This window comes from Schistocerca gregaria, chromosome X (genome assembly GCF_023897955.1).
Source record: "Schistocerca gregaria isolate iqSchGreg1 chromosome X, iqSchGreg1.2, whole genome shotgun sequence".
Lineage (NCBI taxonomy): Eukaryota > Metazoa > Arthropoda > Insecta > Orthoptera > Acrididae > Schistocerca > Schistocerca gregaria.
In genome coordinates this window covers 518342999-518367318 of record NC_064931.1, presented here as the reverse complement: position 1 = coordinate 518367318, position 24320 = coordinate 518342999, and the positions used below count along the sequence as shown (strand labels likewise).

Here is a 24320-nt window from a genome sequence, read left to right as displayed (position 1 = left end):
AACATCGCTCTATGTGGCCTGTAATGCATGTCTGGTTGTAACGCAAGACTTACGTACACGGATGATTTGATGATGGACGAGCTGTCGAAGCTAGTCATCAGTGTATCAATAAAACTTCATACCCAACTTAGGACGGTTCTTTTAACAGATAGTGTAACCACATAACAGCTGCTGATCTGTTCAACCCCAGCTTGCTGGAGATACAAGAGTAAATTAGAACTTACCGAAATTGACGGTCACTTCAGTACGAGTCGCCGGGTCATACTTATGAACTCGCATTCAAGTACAAGACTTTCTTGTCTGTGTCCCAGTGTGGCCCCTCTCCTAATCTGCAGGGTTTGGAAATCTTCTCCACCGTCACTGGAGACATTATGCTCTGGCTGTAAAGTACAGAAAAACACAGTTTAATCAGCGGGAAGGGGGCTCGGTGACATAAAACTGAATGGCAAATAGGATCAACTTGATATTACAACAAGAAGACAGTTTTTAACACTGAAAAGGAAGAATGGTTTGAGCCAATTTTGGGCACTGTTAGGCAGTGCTCTGGTCTCTAAAATTGTCTTCGGGTAGCAGTTCCTGGTCAGTTTGCCCTCACTACCTACGAATCGAGGTCACACGTTGTATTCAATCATGCCACACTGTTCAACAGTACATGCTGCCAGATTCCAGAGTAGTATCTAAAAGGTACAATGGCACACTATAGCCGCGAAATAGACGAAAGTGAACTAAAATAAAAGTTAATGCCGCTCTCCTGTTTTTATATGTCAGAAGGAGGAGAAAATGAGAAAAAAAGAAAAGGGGCTTTGTGAATGTGTTCTTTTTTTTAAGTAAGTCAACTGCTTCCGAAACTTCAGCTCGTGAGCGGATGTTGGGTACAATATTTTTCCAGAAATTCACCAAAATGTCGAGACTCGATTTTGAATATATTGTATAGACAATTTGTCAGGGAACTGGTAAGACCAGTATCAATATGAGAGACTGTACCAAACTGACAATCACCTTTTGGCTGCTGATGATTCTTAGAGAAGTTTGATGTACGCGTTTAAAAGACTTCTCATCGATATGTCCCTTAGTATGAAAAGTTTGGACCACTTTAGTAGAATGACTTAACTAATTTGTTAAGGTACGTTTGAAATAACTACAAAACGTTTATGTTACTACTTAATTAAGAAAGGATTATGAGTTTCATGACTTCAATACATTTACAACGAGAGTTACTGGAACATCGGAAGTAATGTTTAAAAAGGGCGTAATCGAAAAAACCACAGTTGACAAACTGCTGCTGATGAGCGCGTAACCACATGTAATGAAGTTTACAGAATATTTACAAATCTTAGAACTTACGCAGAATACAGCTATGTCTCACTGCTCTACATTTTATTCTTGTACGACGCTAGCAGCGACAACTCAATTATTACTTGTTTTGGCAATTTTTGTACACACATAAAAAAAGTTTTGCATCACCACGGTTCCCAGAACTCCTAAAGATAAACGTTGACTGTGGATATTGTATCACAGACACAGTCCCTTTGACTGTTCAGAGACGTCACTAAACCCGCCCAAAGATCTAAACAACCACGCACGAGCAGCGCCTATTGGACGGAGGGGGTCCGACAGCCGATCAATTCCAGTCATTACACCAGGAAGGAGGTACACGGCTCGCGTTGACTGTAGTTCAAATGTTGAAATGTGTGTGAAATCTAATGGGACTTAACTGCTAAGGTCATAAGTCCCTAAGCTTACACACTACTTAACCTAAATTATCCTATGGACAAACACACACACCCGTGCCCGACGGAGGACTCGAACCTCCGCCGCGTCCGCTTTGTCACTTTGAGCCAGGAAGGGCTCTCAACAAGGGAAGTGTCCAGGCGTCTCGAAGTGAACCAAAGCGATGTTGTTCGGACATGGAGGAGATACAGACAGACAGGAACTGTCGATGACATGCCTCGCTGAGGCTGCCCAAGGGCTACCCGCAGTGGATGACCGCTACCTACGGATTATGGCTCGGAGGAACCCTGACAGCAACGCCACCATGTTGAATAATGCTTTTCGTAAAGCCACAGGACGTTGCTTTACGACTCAAACTGTGCGCAATAGGCTGCATGATACGCAACTTCACTCCCGACGTCCATGGCGAGGTCCATCTTTGCAACCACGACACCATGCAGCGCGGTACAGATGGGCCCAACAACGTGCCGAATGGACCGCTCAGGATTGGCATCACGTTCTCTTCTCCGATGAGTGTCGCATATGCCTTCAACCATACAATAGCCGGAAACGTGTTTGGAGGGCAACCCCGTCAGGCTGAACGGCTTAGACACACTGTCCATGTTGAATAATGCTTTTCGTAAAGCCACAGGACGTTGCTTTACGACTCAAACTGTGCGCAATAGGCTGCATGATACGCAACTTCACTCCCGACGTCCATGGCGAGGTCCATCTTTGCAACCACGACACCATGCAGCGCGGTACAGATGGGCCCAACAACGTGCCGAATGGACCGCTCAGGATTGGCATCACGTTCTCTTCTCCGATGAGTGTCGCATATGCCTTCAACCATACAATAGCCGGAAACGTGTTTGGAGGGCAACCCCGTCAGGCTGAACAGCTTAGACACACTGTCCAGGGAGTACAGCAAAGTGGAGGCTCCCTGCTATATTGGGGTGGCATTATGTGGGGTCGACGTACGCCTCTGGTGGTCGTGGAAGGCGCCGTAACGGCTGTACGATACGTGAATGCCATCCTCCGACCGTTAGTGCAACATTGGCGAGGCATTCGTCTTCATGGAAAACAATTCGCACCCCCATCGTGCTCATCTTGTGAATGACTTCCTTCAGGATAACGACATCGCTCGACTGGAGTGGCCAGCATGTTCTCCAGACATGAACCATATCGAACATGCGTGGGTTAGATTGGAAAGGGCTGTGTATAGACAACGTGACCCGACAACCACTCTGAGGGATCTACGCCGAAACGCCGTTGAGGAGTGGGACAATCTGGACCAACAGTGCCTTGATGAACTTGTGGATAGTATGCCACGAAGAATATAGGCATGCATCAATGCAAGAGAACGTGCTACTGGGTATTAGAGGTACCGGTGTATACAGCAATCTGGGCCACCACCCCTAAAGGTCTCGCTGTATGGTGGTACAACATGCAGTGTGTGGTTTTCATGAGCAATAAAAAGTTCGGAAATGATGTATATGTTGATCTCTATTCCAATTTTCTCTACAGGTTCCGGAACTCTCGCAACCGAGGTGATGCAAAATTTTTTTTTGATATGTGTAGATCCGTCACGCGCGATTCCGTCCTCACCGGCAACAACTTGTCAACTGACCTTTTTCAAAGTGCGTCCATACTTCTGGCCGTCAATGTACTGCATTTATGAACTTCATGTTTCTCTCGTTTATCCACTTCTCCATTCCTGTAGAAAAACAAAAAATCGAGTGCCTCTACACAAACTCAAACGAAATCACACTGTTTCAAGGGATTTGGCAACGCCGAGTACTGTCAACGTGAGAAAAATGAATCAAGGGTGAAAGTGAGAGGGCAGCGTGTATAGCCATAGATCCAGCCATACGAAACGTACTGCATCCCGGGCGGGCCACACCTAGGCAATTACCAGCAACTTCCCCATCAATATTGCCAGGGCAGACGGATATAAAAAGTAAAGCAATCATCAATCTCAAAATTGTTTTCTACTCCACATTGATTTATTAAGATTAGTCTTGTCGTGGATGGTATGCCGTTGCCTTCCTCCGACCTTTGAACTGACTTACGCAGCCAATTATAGGGGGACTTATTAGTCGACCACAATATTGCACCTGGGGTCATGGCGCTTCGGTCGGATTTCATGAGTATATGCAAATTGAAGCCTGGCCACTATCTTCCCCCTGTACCTGTTACCGAATCGTTAATACATTTTTCTCTTGAATGCACATACACACTTTTCATCCTCATGTATGTTTTTTGTGATTTTTTTCAGATAATGAAAGTGTCAGCTCACCGTCTTTTTAATTTTTTTATATGTTTTTACAGTTTAACATAGATTCCGAACCACAGTGCAACTCAGCGTTTTGCACATCAGCAAACATTGCTAGAGGTGAAAGAAGTGATAAGTGGCAGATAAACATGCTAGAATTGATTGATACGGAATGCGTTGCCTACGCGCCGCCAACAAACAAAAGGCCGAACTTGCCAGGATTCGAACCTTATTTTTCCGCTCATCTCTGTTTGCGAGCATCTTTGCTCGCACTGACTAGCCCTGTTAAATCGGCTAGAGCCTCCGATAGACCCACAGACTGGAGAATACAATGGAGGTTTCAGAAAGGAAAGATCATGGAGTAAACAGATCTGGTGCCTGAGAACAATACTGACAAATAGAAAGTCCAGGAACACAACAATAACATTCGTCAATTTAAAGAAGGTCTATGACTACATAGATAGAGAAACACTCTTTAACACACTTAAGGCATAAAGGTGGAGCCGGCCGGGGTGGCCGAGCGGTTCTAGGCACTACAGTCTGGAACCGCGCGACCGTTACGGTCGCAGGTTCGAATCCTGCCTCACGCATAGATGTGTGTGATGTCCTTAAGTTAGTTAGGTTTAAGTAGTTCTAAGTTCTAGGGGACTGATGACCTCAGAAGTTAAGTCCCATTGTGCTCAGAGCCAGTTGAACCATAAAGGTTGACAAGAAGGCCAGAAAGCGAATCCAGGAAACATTAACAAGCACAGCATACAAAGTGAAGTTTATGGGAGAGATCTCGGAACCATTTGAAGTAAATACATGAGTGAGAAAGCGAGATGGCCTGTCACCCATACTATTTACCTCGGTTTTGGAGAAAGTAATCAGGACATGGGACAAAGGAATAAAATGTGTGTGAAATCTTATGGGACTTAACTGCTAAGATCATCAGTCCCTAAGCTTACACACTACTTTACCCAAATTATCCTAAGGACAAACCCATGCCCAAGGGAGGACTCGAGCTTCCGCCGGGATCAGCCGCACAGTCCATGACTGCAGCGGCCAGACCGCTCAGCTAATCCCTCGCAGCGGGACAAAGGAGTCAATGGGGTAAAGATGGGGAGACACAAGGATAGAACCAGCAACATAAAATGCCTGGCTTTTACTCATGATATAACCATCAAAACAAATAGCAGAAAAGAAGCCAAGGAAGCTCGAGAGACAGTACAGAAACCTCAGTCAAAACTGGACTACAAATCTCAAATGAATAAAACGCAGACAGACACCAAATGGCAACGAATTATTGAAAGATAACACAACTAGAACGTTTCAAATGCCTGGGAGACGTTATACAGAAAACTGAACTCGACATCCAATGAAGAAAGGCTCAGAAAACTACGAAAATCATGCAGACTTACATGGAACCATTACAGCAAAAGAAGAATTTCCGTCAGAGTCAAATTAAGAAACCATAGCACAGTAGTCTTATCGGAGGTTTAGAAATAAAGTAATCAACCGAAGAACGATAATCAAGGAGATGGAAAAACAACAGAAGAAAATACTGAGAAAGATTTACAGGCCGGCTCAGAAAGAGGGGATCTAGATAAAGACACCGACAAAGGAACTCTACGAACAGAAAGAAACGATTACAAACAACATCAGGAAAACATGGGAGAAGTTCTTCGGACACGTACATACGATGAACAAAAACAGACTCTCCAGGAAGATTTTTAACATAGTGACAACTAATACAGTGAACACCAACTGGTTTAAGGAAATTGCGGAAGACCTCAAGAAATTGAACATCTCCATGAAAAGATGACAGACAGAGAAAACTAGAGTGAAAAAATTAAAAAACCTTCAATGGCATGGTGTCGATCGTCTTCCCCGCTCCCAAAAAGTCAGATGACAAGATCCAAGATTAAGATGATATTGATCTCTTTTTCGGACAGCGTCATGAATTTCTAACCGAGGGAGGCGGGGAAGACGATGAACTGCCGCTTGATCTCCGAATCGTATTGGTAGCACCAGGTCTCATCTCCTGTAATGATGTGCATATCGAACAAAGCGTGACCACGACGCTACGAGCGATTCCGCAAGAACCATTTACTAAAAGTTCCCAACAGCTTTACATCCGATGTGAGAAGTGTGTTGCAGCCAATGGTGATTACTTTGAAGGTCAGTAACGGTATTTTGTCTGTAACTTTTGTTTCCTCCATTTTCTGAGATCACTTTCTGAACTCTTCAGACGCAACTCTTACTAGCAAGCGATATGAAATGGAACGAGCACGTAAAATCAGTATTCGGGAAGGCGAATAGAAGGCGTAAATTGTGGAAGGATTCTGTGAAACCGCGATTCTTCTGTAGAGATTGTAGTGCGGCGAGTTCTGGAGTAATGCTCCGCCGTTTGGAGTTCATATCACGTAGGTCTGTACCAGACCGTGATCGATTTCAGTGACACGCATATGGTCGTTAAAGCCACGTGGAAGTTGACGTAATAAAATAAAGCACATGCAGCAGCCGTTGTGATGTTATTTTATTATATGCAAGCACTTTCGGTGACTCAACACACCATCTGCGGGTCTTAACTGACGCTGAGGGAGTGTGCTCCAGTCGTAAACAGCATCCCATCAGTGGCCAACATATATGAAACAGCTTCCGTAGAATACTGTAAAACCGATTTTGTGTCTAAAACCATCAACTTTACTACATAAATGAAAGGCGACGTCCCGCAGACCAACAATCATATGGATGGATATACAAAAATATGGAAGTTAATCCTAGATGCTTGGGGAACGTAGATGGGGATGTATGACAGAGAGGTAATGCTGTTCCCGCAAGATGGGTAAATTTAGAAAACCGGTGATTTCTGTCGGCTTTCCAGCAGTGCCAAGTGGTTATGCACCCACAGGTTTACGACTAAGTATTCCCCGTCCACTCTCAAGTGGTAGCACAATGGTGGATTAATTCAAGCACACCCTGACGTCGTTTATACAGGGAGTAACGTGTGCAAATGCAGATATTTCTATTGGTGACAAGGATGGAATACTGAGCAACCGTTATTTACCTCATTTGCTGACTAATAGTGTCAGCTATTACTAGTCGTATGTTTTTAGGTGGGGTAGTACCTCCAAATACATGTGGCAAGAGTAGGCCATTAACGCTTATTTTCTTCTGAGCAGCAGGTGAGGTGCTGAAGTGTGGAGGCGTGGATACAAAATGGTTAGTCTATACTGAGATGCGTAGTTCGCTTAGTGGTGCAGTTAAGACTGTGCAGAAAACATCAGGTCGTAAAGTTTGTGGCTTGTTTTGTGGGAAGACTGTTCGACGCACTGGAAAAACAAACACATTGTGTATGTACGTATTAAGGTACACCATATTAAAATATCAGCATTTATAACCGTTAGACCTTGTATTTTGTACGGCAAAGAGTATTTCGTTCAGACTGTCTGTATTCAGATGGGGAGGCCGCAGCTGCAACCACAGCTAACCTAACTTTGAGGATATTGTTTTTACAGCTATGTCGGCGACACATTCGTTGTCTCGCCATAGAGGCGTGAAAACTTGAGAGAGCTCTTAGAAAACCTCAGCAGCATCTATGTCCACATCGTAGGATGAAAAACAAATTGCCTTGCCTCTTCTTACTGTCCTCGTCCGCTGAAAACCCAATGGATGTCTCAACCAGAGTGTATACGGAAAACCGACTCATATGAGCCGTTATCTGTACGCTTTGAGCCAACACCCCCTGACCCCAAGGGTACACTGTTCGAGGGACTTTAATTCATCGAGCGGAAGCTGTCTGCTGTGACGTTTCCATAAAAACCGAAATGTTCCTGTCCGAGAACTTTTATTAAAAGTTATTTTACTGACAAGGCACGTGTGTGACCTCGAACGCTCAGAACCTCACATAAAAGTTAGAGTATGAGCCATTCGCTTACAAAACTGCGCGTCTTACCATGAGAGACATTTGAATGATCACATATTCAAGCTCTAATCGTAAGAAACAATACATCGATATTACAGGAGCAAATCACATCAGTTTCAATGTCGTGACTGCTATATTTCCCTCTGTTTCAAATATCTGTTATTTGAGCAAAAAACTTTTTCAAATGACCTGATAGTGTTGCATAGTTATTCAGTCTTCATAGTGCACGTGTTAAGATTTCATTGAAGTGGTTAAAGCAAAATGGAAGAGAAAAATATATACGTCTTACTAAAGCCGCTTTTTCACATTCGACATCACTTCTGCATTCAAGCTGTCCAGTATCAACCACCACACTAATTATTGTTTTAGACTGAGTTGTAAGTCCTCTTGCACTTTGTAATATCAGTTTACACTCAATAAGTATTTGCTTTGTTTATACGTAATGATTATCAGTAGTGGCATATCTATACAGTACCTAATTTTTGGTTTCCGCTGCATGTCACGGCGTTTGTTTGCACGACAACGGAACTATGAGTAAAAATAAGTGAAATCATGCAGAATCAGTCTTATGATCAGACTGTCAGTACTCGGCGCACACGAGATTACTGAAGTGATACATCATTATCGTCATTTTTTGCACTTTTCTTGAAACACTTCAGCTTGTTCTTCTCCAGAAATCTGGAAGATGTGATGTAATAGGCTCATGTAGACGCAGAATCGGAAATTATTTTCTTTAGCATTCTAGTGCCTGTTCGTGGCCGCTGTGAAAAGGTGAAGCCGCGTTTCAGCGGTGTGGTTGCCGTGACCGTTCCTAAAGCATCGAGTTCATCTCCTACTATAGGTGTCATTCGACCTTATCTTCGCAATCACAGTGGAGTAGACCAGAAGCTACGATAGATAAACCATTTCACAACTCTACTTAAATCACTGCCAATTACAGACTCATATATGTTTATTTTGATAGAGACTTACAAATACATTACTCATGGAGGTCACGAGACTGAACACGGTAAAAAGGCACTTAAATTAGTGGCGAAAGCGACTGGATACGAGATAGTTATTACCAAACCGGGAGACTTCGCTCAGTCAACCAAGAAAAACCCCGCAGGTAAGTAATCTATATCTATATCCATTATCCGCAAGCCACAGTGAAGTGCGTGGCAGAGGGTACTTCCCATTGCACCAGTTAGTAGAGCTTCCTCTCGTTCCATTCAAGTATGGAGTACGGGAAGAATGGCGTTTAAATGCCTCTATGCGCGCTGTAATTAATCTAATCGTATCTCGATACGATTCCTACGGGAGCGTAGGGGTTTTTATTGTATTCCTAGATTCATCCCTTTTTAAATCTGGTTCTTGAGATTTAGTAAGTACGCTTTCTCGGGATAGTTTGCGTTTATCTTCAAGTGTCTGCCACTTCAGTTTCTTCAGCACCTCCCTGATACTCTTCCACGGAACAAACAAACCTGTGACCATTCGTGCTGCCATTCTCTGTATACATTCAATGTCCCCGTCAGTCCTATTTGGTACGGGTTCCACACATTTGAGCAATATTCTAGGATGGGTGACACGAGTAACTTTTAAGCAATTTCCTTTATAGACTGATTTCCACAGTATTCTACTAATGAACCACAGTCTGCCACATCCTTTACCTACGACCGAATCTATGTGACCTTTCCACTTCATATCCCTACAAATTGTATGAGTTTGTGACGCGTTGATACTGTAATCATAGGATACTACACTCCTTCCTTTTCCTGAAGTGCACTACTGAATGTTACTGAACATTTAAAGCAGATTCCCAATTTTTTCACCACTTTGAAATGTTATCAGGATCCAACTAAACGTTTCTGCAGCTTTTTTCAGAGAGTACTTCATTATAGACAAATGCATCATGTGCGAAAAGTCTGAGGTTACTATTAACATTGCCTGCAAGGTTATTAATAAAAACACCAACAACAAGGGTCCGAACATATTTCCCTGGGGCAAACCCTTAGTTATTTCAACATCAGTGATGACTCCCCATCCAAGATGACATGCTATGTCTTTCCTACCAAGAAATCCTCGATCCAGTCACAAATTTCGCTTGATACCCCATACGATCGTACTTTTGACAATAAGCGTGGGTGAGGTACTGAGTCAAATGCTTTTCGGAAATCGAGAAGTACTGGATCTACCTGACTCCCTTGATCCATGGCTTTCATAATGTCATGTGAAAAAATGTTTTCGGAATGTATACGGGTTGTCAGGGAAGAAGACACTCTGTTTGAAATATCTCATAACGTTTGAACTCAGAATATGATCTAAGATTGTGCAACAAATAAAACTAAACTAAACTAAACTCCGTCCGAACAGGCCATGAAGGCCCAACAGCACCGACCGGCCGCCGTGTCATCCTCAGCCTACAGGCATCACTGGATGCGGATATGGAGGGGCATGCGGTCAGCACGCCGCTCCCCTGGCCGTTGTCAGTTTTCGTGACCGGAGCCTCTTCTTCTCAATCAAGTAGCTCTTCGGTTTGCTTCACAAGGGCTGAGTGTAGCCCGCTTGCCAACAGCGCTGGACAGACCGGATGGTGCTAGCCCAGCCCGGCAGCGCTTAAATTCGGTGATCTGACGGGAACCGGTGTTAACACTGCGGCTAGGCCGTTGGCTCTGCAACAAATGGGTGTCAAAAACATTGCGTGGTAGTTTTGTGGGTCACTTCTGCAACTCTTCTTGTGGACGGATGTGACCTGTGCTTTCTTCCTTCTACTGGGTGCCGTTTTCTGTTCGAGGGATATACGGTAGAGGAGCTAAGTCGATCGCGAATTCGGTATAGAAACTGATAGATATTCCATCGTACAGTGGAGCTTTGTCCAATTTTAGCGCTTTGTTTTTTTTTCTGAACACCATTTAATATCTGTATTACTCATCTTTGTGGCGGTACGACAATTTAACTGGGGTAATGCCCCTGGATTTTCATTTATAAAGGAACATTTGTAAACTGAGTTCAGCTATTCTGCTTTTGCTTTGCTACTCTCAAATTCAGTCCCTCTCATCCATGAGCGTCTGGACACTAGCTTTGGTATCACTGACAGCCTTCACATATGAGCAGAATATCTTTGGGTTTTGTGAGAGGCCGTTCGAATATTCTGCTACGGCAGTCTTTTTGGCTTCACAAATTTCCCTCTTGAAAGCCAATCACATGTCATTTATTCTGCATATCTATAGCGCTATATTTTGTTTTATACCTATTACGCAGTAGTCTCTTTTTCTTTAGAAGGTTCTTTCCGTTGACTCTATACCACGGAGGGCCCCTCTCATCATTAACTGTTCTACCACGTACAAATCTATCAATTGCATGGTCAACTACTCTTATAAACCTGGTCCATAGTTCTTTAAATTCTGTTCTCCAGAGCTAAATATCTCGAGTTCCTTAATAACATGAGACACTACTGCCTTTTTATCTAGAGTACTGAGAATTTATATCCTTCATTTTTTAGTTGCCCTTTGTCATTTGGTAATCTTTGTTGCTGGAACAGCCTCATACTAACTAGTACCTTATCCTGGTGCTCTTCGAATCACGCATGGGCACTGCGAGCTATGTGAACCGTTGCATTGCTCTGCTGGTAGATGCCATTGTGTTGAGGAAAACAAACTGCGTACAGGGGTGGATATGGTCCCTAAGGATAGATGCATACTTTTCTTGATCCATTGTGTCTTCCAGAATAACGAGATCACTCCGGGAATGCCACGAAAACATTTCCCATACCATAACGCTCCCTCCTCCAGCCTGGACCGTTCCGACGATTGTTGAATGGTGTTTGCTTTCACCCGTTTCACGGCGATAGAGCATTAAACGTGATTCGTCTGAAAGTCAGCATGTGTGCACTAACCATGCGTCTGCTGCGGAGGCCCATACGCAGCAACGTTCGCTGAACGGTAGTTGAGGAGACACTGTTGGTAGCCCCTTGCTTCGTCTCGGCGGACAGTTGCTCAGCAGTTGCACGTCTATGAACCCGTACACCCCTCCGCAACCGCCGTTCACCCCTGCAATCTATCGCGTATGGCACATCACAGTTGCCTTGGCGCCAGCTTTGGATAACGCCGTTTTGCCATGCACGTTATACTTCAAACTCGGCGCATACGAACGGTTTAGAGACTTAGCCGTTTCGGAAGTGCTTTCACCCTTGGACCAAAAGCCGATAAACATGCCTTTTTTAGCCGGACGATGTGGCCGAGCGGTTCTAGGCGCTGCAGTCTGGAGCCGCGCTGCTGCTATGGTTCGAATCCTGCCTCGGGCATGGATGTGTGTGATGTCCTCAAGTTAGTTAGGTTTAAGTAGTTCTAAGTGTAGAGGACTAATGACCTCAGATGTTAAGTTCCACAGTGCTCAGAGCCATTTGAACCATTTTGAACCATGCCTTTTTGGACGTCAGGTAAGTCGCTCCGTTTCCACATTTTACGACAATGATTGCTCTATTTTACGCATGCTCTTGACTTGCTTTATATATTCTCCACTGCCAGTGCTGCCTCCAGCCGTCTGTGACTGTCTGTTTCACGCTGACGTCAAACATAGGCGGTAGACATATTAATGTGACTGGGCCGTGTATTAGTGGCCGTGTTTAAGTACTGTGTAAGCTTAGGGACTGATGACCTTAGCAGTTAAGTCCCATAGGATTTCACACACATTTGAACTTTTTTTATATTAGTGGACATTCATATAGGGTGTGTCCACCATCGCGTATTGACGGCTTGAACTGAGCTGGACTCACTTTCGAAGAGTCCGCCCCTGGTAGCTGAGTGGAAAAAAAAAGGAAAAAACTGGTCAGCGCGACAGAATGAATGTCCTAAGGGCCCGAGTTCGATTCCCGGCTGGGTCGGAGATTTTCTCCGCTCAGGGAGTGGGTGTTGTATTGTCCGAATCATCATAATTGCATCCCCATCGACGCGCAAGTAGCCGAAGTGGCGTCGAATAGAAAGACTTGCACCCGGCGAACAGTCTAACCGGTTTTATTTTTTTTATTTTTTCGAGGAGGTATCTGAATGTTTGTGGAGTAATGGCACCCCATTCTTTCTCGAGAGCCGAAACTAGAGAAGATAGTGATGTTGGATGCTGGAGTCTGGAGCCAATTCCACTTTTTAACTCATCCCAAACATGCCCCACTGGGTTCAGGTCAGGACTTTGAGGTAGGCCTGTCCATTTCAGCAGTGTTATCTTCAACAAATCATTGCCTCACTGATGCTACTCTATAACAGGGTGCATTACCATGCTGATGCAAATAACCATCGTCTCCAAAGTGTTCCTGTACTGTACGCAGTACGCAATGCTGTTAAATGTGTTCATATTCGTCCGCATTTAGCGATTTCTTATGCGCAATACGAAGACCAAACCTCAACCACGAAATGTACCCCGTACCGCAACACCACCTCCTTCGTACATCACTGTTGGCACTACACACGATCCAAGTAACATTCATCGGGCATTCGTCAAACCCCAATGCTTCCATTGGATTGCTACAGGGTATAGCGTGATTCATCTTTCAAACTCACTCGTCTTCAGTCATCCTCTTTCCAGTGGCGCCACTTTTTACATCGCCTCTAGTGTCGCTTAGCACTGAGTACAGAAATGTGTGGCTTGTGAGGAGCTACTTGATCATTGTAGCCCATTTCCCTTAACTCTGTATACACAGACATTATATAAGCTGGAGTACTGGTAGTAGTTCGTAGCTCACGAGTGATTCATTCCGCTGATTTCATGCAAAAGTTTGACAACTACTCTCTGCAATGCTTCATGGCCCCTGTCCGTCAGTACATGAGCCTGCCTGTACCCGTGGTTCTTCCTTCACGTTTCCACTTCACAACCACATCATCAATAGTCGACTTGGGCAATTACAGAAGGGTTACAATGTTCTTCAAAAGAAATGGTTCAAATGGCTCTGAGCACTATGGGACTTAATTTCTGAGGTCATCAGTCCCCTACAGCTGAGAACTACTTAAACCTAACTAACTTAAGGACATCAAACATATCCATGCACGAGGCAGGATTCGAACCTGCGACCGTAGCGGTCGCGCGGTGCCAGGCTGTAGCGCCTAGAACCGCTCGGCCACTCTTGCCGGCTTAAAATGTTTTTGATGGATTTGTTACTCAGGTGACATGCTATGACTAATCCAGGTTCAAGGTCACTGAGTTCCGACCGACTCATTCTGCTGTTACTACGTTTCTACTAACGAAACTATACCCCTTGCCTCCTTTTATAATGGCGTGTCCGACTCTTGTGACATCTAGTGGTCAATTCTGTATTATACAGGTGTGTCCGGATACATTTGATCAGATAATGTACTGCATATATAGGGTGATATAGCTAAGATGTTCACTTCCTTAACAGTTTAAGACACATTTCTGATTTCACCCGAACGAATTGTGAAAATTTTTTTCATTAAATGACATAGTCTCTTTTCATAGCTATATTAATTACAGATGTATCAGTATCAGTTCGGATTCTCAAATGAAACTGTAGTAATTTCTACTGCTTGTGTCATAGTTCTAAGAGAGACGAATTCAACGGCGTTCCATTCTTCAAAACCCAATTAGTAGTTTAGGAGATACTACAATATTTAGATCTTAGGATTTATTTTATTTGAACATGAAAGCGGTCTTACGTGAACGTTCGTGTGGTTACACGAGAGTGTCGCTTCAGGCTGATGGGATGCTCCAGCTTGACGCAGCAAGGAGAGTTTAGTAACGTATTTTGTTTATCTATGTTTGGTGTTTGTTCTTTCGTACATGGAACCGTATTTATAGAATGAAAGAGAGGTTTTCAGATCTCAGCTACATATGGGCACTGAAGCAATTGCAATAGTGACATGTAAAAATCTGTGCCGGACCAGGACTCGAAACCGTAAGCTCCACTTCTCGAAAACGGTTGCTTTAACCGCCTCGGCCATCCGAGAACGCCTCCTGTCCAGTCCAAATTCCCAAATTCCGCAAACTACAGATGCGTTCATTATACCCTATTTGCTCGCAGCTATTCAGCCGAGTGTCGCAAGGGTTCGGACGAGTGAGTGAACCCGCAGAGGGGATATCCCTTGCAGGACTCAGGTGAATAAGCTGCAGACAAATAGAGGATAATGGACGGAGGACACTACCTCTATAGTGTGCGGCATTTGGGAATTTGGACTGGCTAGGAGGTGTACTCGAATGGCTGTGGCTGTTAAGGCAACCATTCTAGAGAAGCGTAGCATCCTGGTTGGAGTCACGCTCCAGCACAAATTTTCGGATGATGTCGTTGCATTTAACGCAATGGCCGTATGCAACTGGGAGGTACAAATTGGTCTTTCAGTTTAGTAACGCACTTCCCAGTTGCGGAGTGTTCCTAGACGGTTTCAGAGAAAACGTAAAGCGGCCGAAAAGAAACGGGTGTACGAGGGCAAGCCGAACACCGATCCGAAAGGGCAAAACAGGACGAAAAGCAAACGCCAAACCAAAAGAATCGTCAATAGCGTGTGAATAAAACCTGAATGACAAACCAAGAGACTAACCTTCAACAAGTTTGGTTGGTTGACTTGGGGGAAGGGACCAAACAGCGAGGTCATCGGTCCCATCGGATTAGTGAATGATGGGGAAGGAAGTCTTCCGTGCCCTTCTCAAAGCAACCATCCCGGAATTTGCCTGAAGTGATTTAGGGGAATCATGGAAAACCGAGATCAGGATGGCCGGACACAGGTTTAAACCGTCGTCCTCCCGAATGCGAGTCCAGTGTGCTAACCACTGCGCCACATCGCTCGGTTACAGGTTTGTCGCTGTGTAAGTAGTGTAACGTTCGGTTCGGCGACCTGAAAGCTTCAGATGCCAAAACACAACTGGCCGAGGAAGGCGTGCTTACTTTCCTCCTATCCTACGCGGCCAGAGGATGTTGCCAAGTCACGTGGTGCCCGCGCCGGCCGTGAAACGAAATGACTCTTGACGGCCAACGCTGGTGCATTTGTCTCGGTATCGTTGTCTGAATCCGGCGACCATACTTAAGAGAGTCTACTTACAAATGCGGAATAGCCGAGAAAATTTTTGAAACTGATAGTAATCACAACTGGCTATATACGGTGGGACTGAAACACCAACTGGAAGGCAAAGGACGTAGCATCTAAGGGTGACTCACCAGTGAACTACGGTGACAATTCTGTTTTTGTTTCTGTCATATCCTTGAAAGAATGGTGCACATAAAAACTTGGTTGGATACGTAAAACACAAAATCGAGGTACAAAAAGTGTTAAATAATAACTTCGTGTCATGCGTTTTAATCCCAAACACACACCTACATTGCGAAATTACATCATCAACAGCAACAAAATGAAATTCGCAATGAATTTTGTCATCCACACGTCCCTAAAATTCCACGGGTGTCACGCAGTGTTGGAAATGTGCATCACACACTGCAGCATACCTCTGTAGTTGTAAGGGCAAGGACTTCTGCACAATCTGAAGAGATTCCTGCGACATCATTGCACATGCTGCAACAATGCGATGTTTTAAATACTCTTTGGTCGTTGCCACTAGTTAAAATTTAATAGAATGGATAACAGATGAGTTCAGCGCTTTTTGCGCCAACCAACGTTAACTCGGCCATCATCTCCACGGTGGTCAGAATACTGACAGAAACCCAACGAGTTAAAATCAGGCTTGTCAGTTTCCGGTTTTGAATAAGTCTGTAGACACCAACGGATCCTGATAATTTCTATTTTTTATGCAGAAAAATTATTATTATAAACTTAAGTAGAATTTCATTTTTTTAATATCTAGTATGTTTATGTTGATCACAGTTACTGTCTTCCAAGTCCAAAAAAAGCTGAAAGGATGACAGACTACAAGCAGAGAATGGCCTACTGAAGAAGCATACAAAGCAACTTAGTGTGTCACACAAAAGAACAATTGTGTAGTTAAAAACTTGAGTTGCTAGTTTGAAAAACGTCAGAGTATGCTGATGCAATAAGTCCGTACTTAACGATTATTTACAACCGTTCTCTCGACGAAAGATCCGTACCCAAGACTGGGAAGATGCACAGATCACGCCAATATTCCAGAAATGTAAAAGAAGTAGTCAATTAAATTAGCCCGCCCGGCTAGCCGACCGATCTAACAAGCTGCTTCCCGATGGGGAAGAAGTACCGGTCCCAAGCACGAATCCGCCCGGCGGATGTGTCGTCCGGTGCGCCGGCCAGCCTGTGGATGGTTTTTGGGACGGTTTCCCATTTACCTCGGCGAATGCGGGCTGGTTCCCCTTATTCCGCCTCAGTTACATTATGTCGGCGATTTCTGCGCAAACACTGTCTCCACGTTCGTGTACACCATAATTACTCTACCACGCAAACATTGATGTTACACTCGTCTGGTATAAGACGTCCCCGGACAGGGATCCACTGGGGGCCAAACCGCAAAATAACCCTGGGTTTGGTGTGGGGCGACGATGGGGTGAATGGACTACTGTGGCCTCTTGTGGGATTGTGAAACGCCGAGGGCTACGACGGGACGAAGCCTCTCCGTCGTTTCTAGGTCCCCGGTTCAATACACAATACACAATGAACTAAATTAGAGTCCCATATAATTAAGGTCGATATGCAGCAGGATTTTGGAATATATATTGTTTTTGAACATTCCGAATTACCTAGAAAACAACGATATATTGCAAATAGTCAACAAGAATTTGGAGAACACTCTTCTCCTGAAACACACGAAGTGCTGCGTGCTATCGACAATAGATTTCAAATTGATTCCGTATTTCTAGATTTCCTCACAAGCGACTTGTAATCAAACTGCGTGCGTATGGAATGTCGTCTAAGTTATGCGACTAGATTCGTTATTTCCTGTCAGAGAGGTCACAGTTCATAGCAACTGACAGAAAATCATCGAATAAAACAGAAGTGATTTCTGGTGTTTCCCAAGGTAGTGAAATGAAATGTCGTGTGGCAATACCCTCCCCTTGGGTAGACCGGTCGCCTGTTCCAAGTCGTTTGAGAAGTGGCGACTTGCGTGTCTATGGGGATGATATGATGATGGTGGAGACATAACAACACCCAGTCTCTGAGCAGAGAAAATCTCCGACCCAGCCGGGAACCGAACCCGGGTCCCTATGCACAGCAGTCGGTCGCGTTGACCACTCATCCATCGAGGTGGACCCCAAAGGTAGTGATACAGGCCCTCTGCTGTTCCTTAGCCATATAAACGATTTAGGAGACAATCTGAGCAGCTGTCTTAGGTTGTTTACAGATGGTGAGGACTTATCGTTTAGTAAAGTCATCAGGAGTTCAAAACCAATTGCAAAACGATTTAGGTAAGGTATCTGTATGGCGCGCAAATTGTCAATAGACGCTGAATAATGAAAAGTGTGAGGTCATCCACGTGAGTGCTAAAACGAATCCGTTAAACTTCGCTTACACGATAAATCAATCAAATATAAAGGCCATAAATTCAGCTAAATGCTTAGGAATTACAATTACGTAAAACTTAAATTGGGAAGAACACACAGAAAAGGTTGCGGGGAAGGCGAACCAAAGACTGCATTTTATTGTCAGGACACTTAAAAGATGCAATAGATCTACTAAAGAGATTGCCTACACTTGAGTTGTCCGTCCTCTTTTGGAGTACTGCTGCGCGGTGTGGGATCCTTATCAGATAGAACTAACGGAGTACATTGAGAAAGTTCAAAGAACGATAGCACGGTCTTCATATTAAAAAAAGGGCAGATGTACATTTTAGCTTTTTTCGCGAGCTGCTCGAATGTGGAATAATAGAGAACGAATATAAAGATGGTTCGATGAATTCTCTGACAGGCACTTAAGTGTTATTTGCAAAGTAGCCATGTAGATGTAGACATGTAATTCAGTTTTTGGTGCGTTAGATACTGACAATATAATTGATCTGCTGAAGGAGGTTTTGGAATTTCAAGCTAATGGTAAGGCATCACAATATTCCCAGCAAATAAGGAAATTAGCTCTGACCCGACATTTTTATTCCGCTAAGGCTTGTAGCTGGTGACATAGGTTTGTGAAATTATCTCAGCCAGAATCACTTCACTGCAATTACTGAGACGTCCCTTATTTACACACAGTCACACAGTGACCATCTTCTCACAGTAACTGAACTTGAGGAAGAAACACATTATAAAACTTTTCCTCAAGCATTATTTTATCTGCAAAATAAATTATTCACGTACACCTAATTTTTTTGAGCAAAGATGTAAAGTCAGGATATAACTATTATACCAAGCTTATTTTAATTAAAGGTAAGTGAAAAAAATAGAATGTCGACGAAAACACTAAAAATGAAATGCCAATGAAAACAGCTGCAAGCTATGGTGGCCTTGAAGCTTTCCCTGATGCAAATATTTTGTCTTGGAAGACCTGGAGTATAGCGGAGAGTACAGGCCTACTAGATAAGGTTACCTATGGTACTTTGCTTCCAGACAAGCCCATTTAATTTGTCTACAAGAAGAAAGAAGAAGCTGAATGCTGACGAATATCTATTTATTTGGGCCAAAGTAGGCAATAACAATTGTAAAAAAAAAAAGGGTTCAAATGGCTCTGAGCACTATGGGACTTAATTTATGAGGTCATCAGTCCCCTAGAACTTAGAACTACTTAAACCTAACTAACCTAAAGACATCACACACATCTATGCCCTAGGCAGGATTCGAACCTGCGACCGTAGTGGACGCGCGGTTCCAGACTGTAGCGTCTAAAACCGCTCGTCCACCCCGGCCGGAAACAATTGTAAAGTAAAGATTACTGGTGACAATATGTTATATTATAGACAATAAACATTCTTCACCTCCTTTCCTTATAAGCAATAAATTACTTAATTGTCTTGTAAGCCATCATTATTATTATTGAATTACTTGTGCTAATTAATTGTAACACATATATTTTTTAAATCTTCTCTTCCTTGGCGGTCTGGTTTCTTAGGCTGAGGCTGTATGCTTAAAATACAAACCAAAACACAGAATTTCCGCGCTAGTCACCGTTTCTGTTAGCTGACCATAATGAGTTTCGAAGTTTACTCCATAATCTTCAGGTGGTACCTGCTTAAGTCGCATTGATTTACGTTCAGTTTGCGAGCACCAAGAAGTTATCTTGGGTTGGCAAACATGTTTTGAGTCGTCTTGCAATTTTGTGTCGAAAAGTATATCCATATTTCGATAAAAAAAATTACTTATTCCTGCCGGTGTACACAGAAATCACATATTCTTACTGGCCTTTTAGAAAAAATAGAATTAGTAAGTGCTATTTGAAGTTAGTTAAAGAAAGTTTCAAATGGGAGTGGCCAAGCAGACGACGCCCGTCACTACAGAAAAAATGGCGGACGGGAATTCAGTTAGCTTAAAAAATGGCGAACATATAACGACAGTACGAAATTTAAACTCGTTAGATCGTCGTAACTTGTACACAGATTTCACCTTTGGGCTTACCTCAGAGAAAATGTCCACTGGCCTCAAACAATGCGATCGTTCAGGCAAATTGATAACACCTTCAGTCCTATCCAGTACACAGGAAAGAGCTGGGTGAGCGCTTTTGTAGCCACAAAAGAGAGTGACATATACACCCATCGTGCTAGTACCACATATATCATATTGCTTCCTCTAGGAGAACCGGTTAGACTTGGATAAAACTTGTGGGTATCTTTTAATAGTCGAGGTTCCTTCAATGAAGTGATGGCCAATCACGTAGTCTCCAACACTCCAGCACAAAACGTTAACACATACAGCACGGTGCCCGTACGCCAAAGGGCGCGGCCGGCCGGACGTTGGCGACGGCGCCCATATACCGTACGGGCGAGCCTTTATTTGGCTCCGTAAGCGCGTTTAGCGCGTCTCCGAAGCAGTTTCGTCAACTAATGTGGACGTATTTCATCCTTCTTCCGCAAGAGGCAAGCACTTATTGGCTATCTCATCCTGGGAGTGGCTGTGAGCGCTGCAAAGTCGAAGTTACCCGCATTTAATTCACACGTGTTTACGATCGTGAAAATATCGCGCAGCGAGTTGACGGAGGCAGAGATCTTAGATATTCTTTACGGAGATGAAGGATCTGAAGTTGACAATTCTGACAAAGAGGATTCCTACTCTCCAAACGAAACTACAAGTGACGATTCAGGTACGTATATGTCTCAATTGTTCATAAAGTGAAGAGCCTGTTTTCCCGAAAAACTTTGAGTGGTGGTAAAAGCTGTTTTTCCACTTGTTTATAGTGTCAGCTGTCAACAGTTTTATTTTTTACATAAAGAGAACACTAGGTAGAATGTATTACAAGTAGACTTTATTCACAGAGTAGGGAAGAAATTGGCTGAGAAGGGCGGAAATATTTTTCAGCAACATGCCGCTTCATCCTCACAAATTGAGAGGACATTTGCAAGGCACTTTGCAGAGAAGGTCCCACCCACTGCAAACAAGGTGAATACTACTAGGTACTGCAAAGTATGTTCGGATAGGGGGAAGAAAGAAACGGGTAAGCGCATCAGGAAGGAAGTAGATGGTGGTACAAGGACTGTGGCGTTGGCCTTTGCGTACCACAGTGTTTCCAGGATTTTCACACGAAGGCTAACTACATCTGAACTATTAAAATACTCTAGTTTACAGGTACCGGCAGTTAGACCCTCAAGTGATATTTTGTTTTAAATTTAGATATAGTAATAATAGCATTACTCAAGAGAGATCATGTAAAACTTTTTTATCCATGATATTTTTGTGTTTTTTTAATTATAACACCCATTTGTATTTTATATTGTAAAATAAACTCACTATAATGTAAAGCTCTTACTTTTTCCTTTTAAATGATGCAAGAACCATATTCCTATCATTTTCCTGTTCTTCGCAATCTAATTTTAAACATTCATTAAATATGCCAGTTCACAGCCAAGCGCCGGGTGTAACGAGGGCAGTGTTGAAAGTGTTAAACTTCACTGTCTCAGATGTTTAACCTGCCTACGCCAATGCGTATTCTTCGTGGCCCAATAATGCATATTTCTTAAACTCACATTTCAATGATTTAAAAGGATAGTGTCGTAGTGCCCGCATCTCGTGGTCGTGCGGTAGCGTTCTCGTTTCCCGCGCCCGCGTTCCCGGGTTCGACTCCCGGCGGGGTCAGGGATTTTCTCTGCCTCGTGATGGCTGGGTGTTGTGTGTCGTCCTTAGGTTAGTTATGTTTAAGTAGTTCTAAGTTCTAGGGGACTGATGACCATAGATGTTAAGTCCCATAGTGCTCAGAGCCATTTGAACCATTTGAAGTGTCGTAGTTAAGGAGAATTCTTTGAAGAAATATCCAATCGTCCTGATGTCGCATCAGAACCGAATAACGGAATTCCACGCGTCTTCGCAATCCCGATAGTTAATCTGCTGAAGAAGTGAAAGATCATACGGACAGTAGTTATTTATGCGCAAAACACAATCAACGCTGGGGTGACGTATTCCAGAGGCACTCGAAATTTCTCTGGACCTGACATGTGGATTACGAGCAACAGCTGTCACAATATCTACATTGATGTGACAAAAGTCATGGGATAGCGAATATGCACTTACACAGAAGGCGGTAGTATCGTGTACACAAAAGGTATAAAAGGGCATTGCATTGGCGGAGTTGTCACTTTAACTCAAGTGATTCACGTGAGAAGGTTTCCGACGTGCTTATGGTAACACGACGGGAATAACCAGACTTTGAACGCGGAATGGTAGTTGGAGCTAGACGCATGGGACAATCCATTTCGGAAATCGTAAGGGTATTCAATATTCCAATATCCACAGTGTCAAGAATGTGCCGAGAATACAATTCAGACATTACCTGTCACCACGGACAACGCAGTGGGCGACGGCCTTCACTAACGACCGACAGCAGCGGCGGTTGCGTAGAGCTGTAGTGCTAACAGACATACAACACTGCGTGAAATAACCGCAGAAATCAATGTTGGACGAAGGACGAACGTATCCGTTAGGACAGTGTAGCGAAATTTGGCGTTAATGGGCTGTAGTGGCAGGCGACCGTCGCGAGTGCCTTTGCTAACAGCACGACATCGCCTGCAGCACCTCTCCTGGGCTCGTGACCATGTCAGCTGGACCCTAGACGACTGGAAAACCGTGGCCTGGTAAGATGAGACCCAATGTCAGTTGGTAAAAACTGAAGTTATGGACCCTAGTTGTCAACAAGATACTGTGCAAGTTGGTGGTGGCTCCATAATGGTTTGGGCTGTGTTTACGTGGAATGGACTGCGTCCTCTGCAATTGAACCGATCATTGACGGGAAATGGTTATGTTAGGCTGCATTTGCAGCCATTCATGGACTTCGTGGTCCAAAACATGTTACTGGGCCACAATCGTTCACGCTTGGTTTGAAGAACATCCCAGACAGTTCGAGCAAATGCCTTGGCCACAAAGAACGCCTGACATGAATTCCATCGAACATTTATCGGATTAATCGACAGATTAGTTCGTGAAAAACACCCTGAACCGGCAACACTTCCGTAATTATGGATGGCTACTGAGGCAATGTGGCTCAATATTTCTGCGGGGTACTTCCAACAGCCTGTTGAGTTCATGCCACGTCGAGTTGCTACTCTGCGCCGGGAAAAAGGAGGTATCCCACGACTTTTGTCACCTCATTGTATACCTGTATCGCGGTAGTGCAACACACTACTTAGTTGACGTGACGAATTTAGTTATATGGGTATGAAATTACTAACTTCCGGCGGAGGTTCGAGTGCTCCCTCGGGCATGGGTGTGTGTGTTTGTAATTAGGATAATTTAGGTTAAGTAGTGTGAGGGCTTAGGGACTGATGACGTTAGCAGTTAAGTCCCATAAGATTTCACACACATTTGAATATTTTTTTTCTAACTTCCGCATAAGACAGCAATCGGTTTCAGGTTCAAAAGAAATAAATCTCAAGTTCTCCGAAACTAGTAACAGGAGTTAGAATAGTTTAACACCTTTAATTTCGTCTCTTTTAGAACTACAATAAAAGCAGCACAAATTACTGTAGTCCCATTTGAAAAAGATAAGTTGAAAGCGAGATCTCTGTAATCAACGTTGTTGTTGTGGTCTTCAGTCCGAAGACTGGTTTGATGCAGCTCTCCACGCTAGTATATCCTGTACAATCTTCTTCAACTCTCTGTAACTACTGCAACCTACATCCATTTGAACTGACTTACTGTATTTAAGCCTTTGCCTCCTTCTGCAATTTTTACCTCCCACTCTTCCTTCCATTATCAAGTTGACGATTCCTTGATGTCTCAGTATGCGTCCTTCTGTTGCACCATACTTCAAACTCTTCTACTCATATTATTATCTTTTCTGATGTGTTTATCGCCCACGTTTCACTTCCGTATAAGGCTTCACTGCATGCAAATACCTGCAGAAACGGCTTCCTATCTCATAGTTTTCCAGAATGAATTTTTTAATTCTACAGCGGAGCGAGCAG

General features: G+C 43.7%; 1 protein-coding gene across 2 annotated transcripts in view; it reads right to left on the bottom strand.

The window, feature by feature from the left end:
• LOC126298214 (regucalcin-like) overlaps nt 1-24320 on the bottom strand; it is an 82769-nt gene that overhangs the window by 36198 nt on the left and 22251 nt on the right. Inside the window, exon 2 of one of the 2 annotated variants that reach the window (XM_049989522.1) lies at nt 225-380. In XM_049989522.1, coding sequence (XP_049845479.1) covers nt 225-279 — 55 coding nt within the window. In that variant the 5' untranslated portion in view covers nt 280-380. Of the gene's footprint in view, nt 1-224; nt 381-24320 lie in introns of those variants that run through there. The other variant, XM_049989523.1, reaches the window with a different exon arrangement.